The 10,235-nt window shown below is 41.4% G+C and overlaps 1 protein-coding gene across 5 annotated transcripts in view; it reads left to right on the forward strand.

Annotated features, from left to right (window-relative positions):
• Positions 1 to 10,235, forward strand: part of ABCG1 (ATP-binding cassette, sub-family G (WHITE), member 1) — a 49,157-nt gene that overhangs the window by 24,430 nt on the left and 14,492 nt on the right. For all 5 annotated transcript variants that reach the window (XM_010141891.1, XM_010141894.1, XM_010141893.1 and 2 more), the window contains exons 2-4: positions 6,681 to 6,798; positions 7,540 to 7,672; positions 9,111 to 9,161. In XM_010141891.1, the coding sequence (XP_010140193.1) occupies positions 6,681 to 6,798; positions 7,540 to 7,672; positions 9,111 to 9,161 (302 nt within the window). The remainder of the gene's footprint in view (positions 1 to 6,680; positions 6,799 to 7,539; positions 7,673 to 9,110; positions 9,162 to 10,235) is intronic.

Here is a 10,235-nt window from a genome sequence, read left to right on the forward strand (position 1 = left end):
AGCCCTGCTGTCTTGTCCGGGCAGCGATGGGTCAGCAGCCCATGCGGCTGGAAACAAACGCTCTTTGTTCTTAATTTTCCAGGGATGGTTTCCAGGTGGTTGGGCTTGCTGTCTTCACTGGTTGTGTAGGTGCACTTGAAAGCCAGCTCAGGGAAAGTGATGGGAAGGTGTCCTGGAGGGAGGGCAGAAAAACACTGCCCTCTTCAGTAACAGCATCATCTTCTAGTGCAGTGAGCTGCTTCTGAAACTGTATTCTCCAAGAAGCCCAGACCCACAAACTGGGCCACAACTTTGCAGTGGCTGCTAGTGAACTCTGTGCATCTCCTGGCGTTTTTACGGCTGTCGTGCTCATTTGCACAAAGCAACGGCTGTGTGACTGCTGAGTTGGAAAATGGAGTTGTAAATCATCAGGAGCTATCTTACGTGCACAATTGCGTTATTTATGTGCAAAGAAGAGGAACCCGCACCTCTTTTCATATGCAGATAGACTGTGTGGTCGTGACTGTGCCAAAGTAGCACAATAAATGCAAGGTGTTTACTGTTGCTGCCCTCAGTGCTCTGCGGCACCAACCTGCTGGTCTTCCTCAAGTGCATACTTGCTTCTGGGATTTAGGAAGGTGCTCGCTCACTGCCGGGACAGTGGGACTGGAAGTAAAGCAGAAGGAGACTCCATGGGATGGTGATGTGAAGTAGCTTTCTCCAGGAATTTCACACAAACCTCTGTGCTGCAACTTCTTGCTTACCCCTGCCTCTCAGGGCTAAAACTCTGTGAGATGAAGCAGATTGGTGTAGTCTCTAACAGTAAATATGTAGATGTTTTGATATGAATGGCTTCTCCTCAGGAGTGAGAACAAGGGCTGAGACACAGAAAGTGAGTAATAAGTTGAGAAGGATCAGACAAGAGGATTCGTTGTTGGCATGTTTAAATTTAGGTGTATGGAAAAGACTTTTTGCTGGTATAAAAATGATAAAGAATTATGTTTCCTTGTTAATGTTTTATTACATCTGCAAATGTTTCTAATGTAAATCTGGCCTTGGGCTGTTACATCTCTGTGTGTGTGTGGTTTTCATCTTGTGCTTCTCCGTAGTTTCTGCCAGCATTCCCCAGCTGTTCATATTTACTGATATAAATCTTAAGAGTCTACAAATGAAATGTCTGCCCAGATATCATGAGGATGTTTTCCATGTCAGGATGGACTTCTGCAAGCTCTTTCTCTCTGCCATTATCACCAGCTTTCCCTTTAGTATGATATGTGAGCGGGTTAGCCTGGTTTTCCCTTACTTGTATTGTTGCATAGTAGGTAATCCAGGGAATGGTCTTTAGCCATTGAGGTGTGGGTATGGTGGATCTCAGGGGCAGCAGCAAAGTCATGAATTTGCTAGGAGCATTTTTCCATAATAGGAGGACTCCCTACTCCTGCCTCAAGGGGAGAAATGTGGATGTGATGTCTTGATTCCATTTTCTCTGATTTGCGTTTTGCGTTGGAGAATTCCCTGGACTTTGGCACAGTTTTTTTGATTGAGACGAAAGGAAATGGGATGAGGATTAAGCCTATAAATTTTAGAATAGGAAAATGCAATGGAGTTTCTTCAGTGGAAAGAGGTCAGTATAGTGCCGAGAAATGCTGCTGTTTCCCTTTGTGATTTAATGAACAATTTGACTGATGGGACTGTGAAAGAACAAATGTGCATTGAAATCTAAATTGCTGTTTAAAAAGTATGTTCTTCGGTGAAGGTGCTGAAGAAAGGCAGGTTAGTAATATAGTACTTGCCAGAGGTGCCTTCTGTGTTTCCAGCTGGATGTTTCTGAGCTGGAATCAATCACAACCCATCCAAAAAAACACCACAAAAAGACATAGAAATACAGTCCTTGTGCAAAGCTCTTAAAATAAAGAAATGGTGCACTTCTACCTGGCTGCAGGTAAGGAGTGTGGAAAGAGCAGGTTATGATGTCTGGTTTTGACATTTAAGTGCCAGATGCTGCTTATTTTGTGCCTCGATTTTCAGTCGTTTATAGTTTTGCCAAACTGGAGCTGTTTGAGTTGAAATTTCCTATGTTCCATATCTGCTATATTTTCTGAGAAACCTTTGAGCAATTTCAGGCCACTGGTACTTGCATGGTACGAACAACTATTTCCCTACCTTCAGAAGAGCTTGTAATAAAAGAGAAACATACATTGGGAAAGGCAAATCCTGCTCTAATTGCAGTGAGCAGGGAAAGCCTGCTGTACTCACCTGAGACCTGAGACAGGTCTTGGTGCCTATCAATGAGTGCACAATTAGGCTACAACACCTAGAAACTTCTAGGAGCCCGTGTGACATTTCTCTGAGTAACAAATGAGTATATTAGCAGCAATGAAATGTAAATGAATGAAGCACTGTAGTCAAAAAGCCTAGAGATGGTATTTACCTGAGGAAATTCACTGTAAGGGTAGGAGTGAGTTTTGGTTATGTTTTCTTTGATTCAGACACATTCTCAAGCATGCATTCCTATCCTAAGTATGAGGAGGGGGTGGCTTGCTTCTTTGCAGGTTAAACATAATTTTTGTAAGAATGGTAAAACCAAATCTCCCCAGAAATCCTTGTAAAATCCATGAGGAAGCAGGTAAAACCATCAACTCTCTTCTCCCTTGCGGAGTCTTTGACTTGAGCAGTGAGAGCTCCCCTAGCATCTTCATCGAAGACAAGAGGTCACCCTCTATCAGCTCGTTAAACCAGGGGCTGCTGCGGGCGTTGTGCTGCAGCCAGGCAGTGAGGGAATTCCGCCGCCTGCTGGGGCTCTGTTCAGGCCAGTCATGTCTTTGGCTGTGAATCTGGTGTAATATCAGTGCCTGGAATTTGCTTTCCATTGGGAAATCCTAATATGAGAAAATGAAACGCATTTTCCTTCTTGGGAGAAGCAGTTGAACTCTCAAATGTAATTTGTAATGAAATTAAGACCAAAAAATTTTGCTTCACCTGAATTTTGTGTTTCAGTTTTGATTTCTTACTTTCTGTACTCTCTTTTCAGTGGGTTGAACTGAGAACATTGCTGAGTGCTTGTTTTGCTTGGTGATGGTTAATAGCCTGTTGACAAATCTGTATTTTAAGTAGTTCTTGAAAGCTGGTATTTGGATTCCTATGGGCATTGGCCCCTAAATGTATTTTTAAAGGGTGTGATCGCAGTAACTCCAGCAGGAGACACTGGAAAACTTGAAGGATCCACGCTATTTTACGCTGGAAATCAAAACAGTTTTAAGAGAAATAACTGAAAGTTGTGATGCTGAACTTGGTCTTGTTATAAGTCCAGTCAAAAAGGGGACAGCTGCTGTGGTGCTCGAACTGAATGGCCCGTAATACGCACCCATCTTGGGGTGAGTTTGTTTTGAGGTTCAGCCTGTCACTAAACTCTGGCGTAATAAAGCTCCTTGCGGCGCGGATCGCAGACCAGTGGCTTAAGGAACCCAGGGCCAGGTAAACCGCGACTGAAGGCATTCAGAGATTTCTAATATAGGGCAGATGTATGTGAAACAGGCGCTGTTCTCTGAGAATACAATCCCCTCCAAATGCATAAGCTGTTTCTCGTGAAAGACACGTGGCCCAATATAGAAGTTTTAGGTCAACTGATTCAGTTAAAGATTAGCCTCAATATTCTGAAAGAGAAGACTGTAGTTACTTATGGACTTTAATTCCTTATAAAGGATTATACGGGGCACCACGCTACTGCTACAGTGTCAAATCTTTTTGTGGGTTTGCTAAATTAACCTTTGTAATAGCAAGGCTTCTTATGTGCTTCCAGTCAAAAGAAGAGATGGTTTTGAGTTTGTAGCAGCTTAAAATGCCAGTGATTGGGATCCTGATCTAAAATTCATAGTTTTTCTCTATTACTTTTTAAATCATGTTCCACTACTGTTTTGCAAATGAGTTGCAGAGATGTGTCCCTCTCTGATTTGACATTGTGTGCAGGATGCTTAAAATGGAAATCTCCATCAGAGGGGCAGAAATAAGTGCAGATAACGAGGGGGAAGATACTGCAATCAAAGGTAAACTGATGATCGTTTGTGAAAATATGTTTGGAGAAGTGACATTAATGGATGTAGTGTTAAATCTCACAGTCATACGTAGTGGGAGGAAAGGCTTCGGTTTTAGGGAACGGTACATATGCTGATACAGGTTTTCAGTGTGTAATTTAGGTCTTTCGTCCCTCAGTACTCATGGCACTACACATTCTTCATGCTGCCCTGTAAGTTTTTGCAGTATTTACTCTCCTGATCTTGAAACTCATGATGAGCTGACTATTACAAAACTTTGACAAGAGCCCTTTACCCTGGAAGTCTGCGTCCGATCAAGACCATACTATAGAAATTCTTGTAACGGAGTTGACATGTGGTGTATTGTCATGTTAAACTGCTTTGCGGGGCAGACAGGGAACGAGAGAGACATCAATGAGTCCTTTACCCGGTGCACTACACGTGGGACCTGGTGAAAGAACTCCCATCCCACTGGAGGTTAACAAGAGGCCGACTTGGTTCCCAGCTGCGTACAACTTGTGCGTGGGATGTGTGTGTGTGTGAGCGTGTGATGCAAATAATTGGTGGTAAAGTCCTATGTTAGAGTTCCTTGCAAATTTAATATGCTTGTGAGGTCAGTGGTTCTCGTTATGCTTAAGGAATGGTGTGAAGGGCTTTGTCTCTGTAGATCCCATTTAGTAAATATTGTCGTGTTGGAAAGGTCTGCTCTTTTCCTTGTACTTTTCCTTCAAATGCTGATTTGGATAGTGACGTTGGCATGAGGGACAAGCTTGTTCACCTTGTCAAGGTGCCACGGATTTCTCTCTTCAAAATAGCTGTTCCTTTTGATATATTGTCTTTGCTTTTGTTGTTAGAAGTTGTGCTCTAAACAGAGAATGTGAATACACTGCTGTTCTCTTGTCCATAATATCTCATAGCTTGCAAACAAATAGCTTCATTGAGATCCAGGACAAGACTGTAGAATGAAAAATTGCTGGCCTGTTTAAAAAAAGACACTCGAGAAAACTATTATTTCGATTCATTTGGTCAGTTACATTTTCTAGGACATTTGCCAGTAAGGTAGGATCAAATATTTCTGGAGAGAGTTTTTGTGGCTACTGGGCTACTGCTTTCCTCCTGGGCTGGGGAATGCTCAGAGAAGAGCATTTGTTGTGGATTTGGGAGACCCCGTGGCAGCATGAGGTTAATGTTTCGATGCAAAAGTTTGCTCTCTGTGGCATTGGAAGAGTATGAACTGAGACTAGAGAAAAGAAGAAAATTTAAAGAGAGTGCTAAGTGGGGATGAAAGGAAAACAAGAAATTACGGAATTGGGAAGAAAGAGAAATCAGAAGAAGATAATCCACCACTCATTTTCTAGAAATTTGCAGACAGCGTGATTTTTTTTTACAGCATTTCGACGTTCCAGCTACAGCCTATGCTAATGATAATCACAGGACTGGGATAGTTTGCATGTGGAATATAAATGCTGCCCCCATATGCACCAATATGGCAAAATGGATTGCCAAATCCCAGCACAGTATCTAAATGTATCTTTCACCCTTCTGTTTCAGTTTTAATGTAATTATGGGAACATTTTCAACATATGAGATTGGGTTTTGACACCTTAATTAACTTTAGTATTAAAAGTTTTAACTGAAATGACTGGTAGTTAAAATAGAGGAAGCAAGCAAAAAAATAAAAGGAATTGAGATCTCTGAAGTTTAAAGGCTGGTCAGGGCTCTCTCCACCTTCCCCACCTAGTCCTTATGCCTTAAAATGGGAATCATGCAGGACAAGATGGATGCAACTAAATCCAAGTCTGGAATTCTCATTGAAGTCCTGTCTGCTTACACCTAGAGTAACATGGAGTTTGGGGTTTAAAGTAAGGTTTAGTGACAAAAGTAATTTACTCAGGAGTGAGGTTAGATACTTGAAGTTGGTGTTGCAGTTATTGTAGAAGAGCTTTGCCTGAGGACGTAACTATTGTGGCATATCTTCTGAAGTGGGTTCATCTAAATGAGAAAAAACCCCTGCACGTTCTTAACCTGGAATAAATATTTCCTTAGGAATTACTTTTACAGAGTTACTGTGGTCAGTCTCCCTGTCTAGGCAAGCCTTCAGAGTTCTTGTGATAAGAGACTCCTTGTGGTAAGAATTAAGCAGGTTTGTATTTTCCCGTATGTCTCCTTTTGCTTTGTTTCTTGTCATACCTCTTTGCATGAGGAACAAATAAAAGCACAGGGATTTACCTTTAAGATCATGGCTATTACTCTCCAATAAGCTGTTGTTCTGATGAGAGGAAAAAATTTTTGCATTGAAGCTGCAGTGATTGGAGGACAGTCTGCTCCAAGGCTGTGGAGTTACATTAGCTGTAGAGTATTAGAAGCTTTAATGGATATGCCAGCATCCTAGTAAAGTACTCCAGGAAGATTCTTAGAAATTTTCATGGAGTGAATCAAGAGTGTGTGATCCTGTAATCCACCAAACTACATATGTAGTATGGGAGGAGGCTGCTGCTCCCACTCAGAATTTCACTTTTGATAGTTACTGCAGTGTGCTGACCGTCGCATCAGCCTCTCAGTAGGTACTTGCTAACGTCTATTTGTCATCATTGTTCAGTGGAAGTGAACTTTTGTTGCCCCCTAGACATGACTGTGAAGGGTTCAGTGAATTTTTCTTTCTTCTTTCAGGTTATAAGACCCTTTTGAAAGGAATTTCAGGGAAGTTCAGCAGTGGAGAACTTGTTGCAATTATGGGTCCTTCAGGAGCTGGAAAGTCAACGCTCATGAACATTCTGGCAGGATACAGGTCAGTAGCAGTGAAAATCCCAAGTAAGATAAGATTACCTAGCCTCGTGGCTCCTTGGAGACAACAGTAAATGAAATCTTACCCCAGTGTTTGTAGAAAACTGGTATTTCACGGATTTTGAATTAGATTCTTATTGCTTTTATTTTTTGTTTGTCTGTTCTGGTCACTTAGGATTTATCTGCTAACAAGTCTGATCCAAAAATAGGGAGCAATCTAAAGTCCAAAACACAAAAGATTTTCTCCTTTCTAGCTGTATAACAAATCTGACTCAATGTCTTGTGTTTGTGATATTTTTTAAATCACGTTTTATAAACTCTTGAAAAAAAATGATCTTTTTTAGGTATCACTTTTATAATGTTGATATCTTCCTGACCAGTCATCAATGTGTGAAGCGATTATGATTCATTTTGCTGAAACCCCTGTTGTATGGCCAAATACAAAGTGTCTCTATATTGATGTCGTTAAGGCGTAAGGAACGGGACAGAGAAACCTAAAAAAAAATCACATGAATGGCTTGGTATTTTTTTCAGACATTCGTATGAGACAGCACGCATTTTGTACTAACTTTGAGTAGAATTTGCAGCAACTTTGCGTGAAACCTCATGAATCCTGAAATAAATTAGTTTCTATCCACTGTGTCAATTTTATTCTGCTGTGGGCAGTAAATACCGAAAACTTCGACACACTCAGACCTGTGGAAGCACAAGGTTCACCCCTGGTTATTTTCTTGGTTCATTTCAGAGAGACGGGAATGAAAGGAGAAATTCTCATCAATGGACAGCCTCGTGACCTGCGCTCTTTTCGCAAAGTCTCCTGCTATATCATGCAAGATGACATGCTCCTTCCTCATCTGACTGTCCAGGAAGCTATGATGGTGAGCTGTTTCTTGCTCTAATCTATTTGGGTGGGAGAAAATGGAAAAACCTCAGTATATTGCGCCCATGTTCTTACTCCTGTTAATGCCATGAGCCCTTACCTCTGTTTGATTCCGCTCAGTGTAAGTGGCTGGACTTGATGTTGCCTTGAATTCTACTTTATGCTCGTCTTTCTGGGGTAGTTTGAGCCTCTTTAGCTTTATTGTTTTCAATTTGTGACCAGCATTATGATTTGGAAGGTCTAAGGCTCTACTCTTTGGACTTCCTAGAGAGTGGTACTTGAAATTCTGCACAGAATGAGCCTTTGTAGGGACCATCTTTTTTTTTGTGTGGTGCCTCTTTCTTTCTCCCCATCTTCTGTGTGCCGACTGCAAAGTGCTATTTTGACTTGGACATACCTCTCTGCTACTTCTTTTGTGCCTTTTCTGTAATAAAGACATTGTATAAAATCTCTTCAAAACAACAGGAACAGAATAGTCGCAAGACTTATGGGCAACATAAATTCATCTTACTGTTTTGCATAGCATCAAGAAGTTTACTAATTGCCAGCTTGACCAATCAGTCCAGAAGTGCCTGTTTCTCAGTTTGAGAAATGAGACAGTTTTTCTCAGAGGTTATTATTATGAAAATAAGGCTGAGGTGGCTCATCCTGTATGCCAGCATCGATTCATGAATTTTAAGGCCAGAAGAATTAATTGTAGTTTTTATGTGGCTAATTTTCTGTGAAGGCTCTTCCCTGCGAGGAGGGTTTTCTTCCCTTTGTTTACTGGAACACTGTAGTCAGAATCCCGTAGGACCACTTTTGTAGAATTTGGCCTAGATGATACTTGCTGTATAAATTAATCAATCAAGGCTCTGACAAAAATAATGACTTAACAGTTTAATTGCTTCTAATAAGGGTTAATCATAATGTTTTGTGGAGCTGCCTCTTAGGACAACAGCTGACATCTTTCACAGGATTATTTATTTCTGTGCTCATTTGTCTACATCACAGAATCGCAGAATCATTGTGGTTGGAAGAGACCTGTAAAATCATCGAATCCTGGAGAATGGCAGAGTTTGGTTATCCTTATGATATGGATGAAGCACAAATAAACTGATGCTAGCATTGCCTCTAAAGTTAGTGGCCATGCAAAAATCACGACCCTCCCATCTTCCTCTCAAGCTCTTTGTCTTTCAGAATGGCCTTTCTTTCTAATATGCTTTTTGTCAGATGCTTGAGTGATTGCTTTAAGTCAGGCTGTGCTCAGTTACCTACTGCACAGGCATACGTGATGTTTGTGATTTAAACGTTATAATTCAACTGAAATTTTCTTGTCCAGGTTGAAAGAAGTTGTTCAAAAGGTACATTAGGATATTGTGCCTGAGACATCCACTGTAACCGATTGTTGTGCTTTGGACCAGTTAAAAATCAAATTCCATTGTATTGCATTCCAGGTATCTGCTCATCTGAAACTTCAAGAGAAAGATGAAGGCAGGAGAGAAATGGTAGGTATATTATCCATCAAACTGAGGGGTTTGGGGGATGCCAAAGAGGTCCACAAAGTGGACTGTAAAGCAGACATTTTAATGTAACATTTAATTGCACTGGACTTGTAAGGATAGAATAAATTCATAACCTCAAAGTTGACAGGTATCATTATGAGGGAATGTTTACTATAGCCTTTATGAAAGTTGCTTTCAGTATGAGACTGAATAGATAATTGCAAAAGATCTGCTGAAATAAATTCACAGGTTTTGTAGGACTCCTTTTAATAATCCTTAGCACCTCAGATTCTCTTACATGCATGTCTGAAGGCTCAGGCATCTTGTGTGTGGCAAGATAAATCAGTCATATCTGGCAGTGGTGTGTGTAGGACTTACTTTTTCCCAAGGAGTAATGAAAAGCTCAGCAGTTCTTGTAACTGCTGCAGAAATTTCCGTGCTTTTGTTTAAAAGCATTGATCATTATGGCTACGCTGGTGGGCCTATTGTTGTACTGGACAAGTTAATGCATTTTGAGGCTGTGATGGGTGACTGAGCTTTGGACAAGGAGGAAGCAAGACTAAAAAAAGCATGTACCTTTTCCACAACACTGAGAATAAGTCACAGAACTTACTCCTGCACATTTGCAGCACTGTCCTGCTTCTGCCTGCAGCTGCAACGTAGCTTTCCTGAGCTGGAGAGAAATCCTGGTGTGGTTTTGCCTCTGAAGAGCTATAACCCACATGGAGCTGCACTAGGAAGTGTGCTCCTCTCACCCATCTGACTGCCATGGTTCCTCCTCATCATTTGTTCTGACACAGAGCCCTCCTTTTAAGGAAAATACCTTGGAGGTGTGTGACCAGACAAATGGCTTCTGACATGTTAGCTTGTGCACGAGGTGGCTTTCTCAGTTGAATGTGGTTACCTCAGTTATACTTTAAAGGGCTGGAAATGTGCCCTTTCTACACATTTATTCTTCACTTAAAATGTCTGGGCCTGTGTATTCCTAAGGACGCTCAGAGGTCAGGAGTCTGTCTGTGCACAGGTGCAGTTACCAGAGGGTGCCAAAGCCTAGGGAGAGGAGCAGTTCATTCCTGG

This window comes from Buceros rhinoceros, unplaced genomic scaffold, assembly GCF_000710305.1.
Source record: "Buceros rhinoceros silvestris isolate BGI_N320 unplaced genomic scaffold, ASM71030v1 scaffold7388, whole genome shotgun sequence".
Classification (NCBI taxonomy): Eukaryota; Metazoa; Chordata; class Aves; order Bucerotiformes; family Bucerotidae; genus Buceros; species Buceros rhinoceros.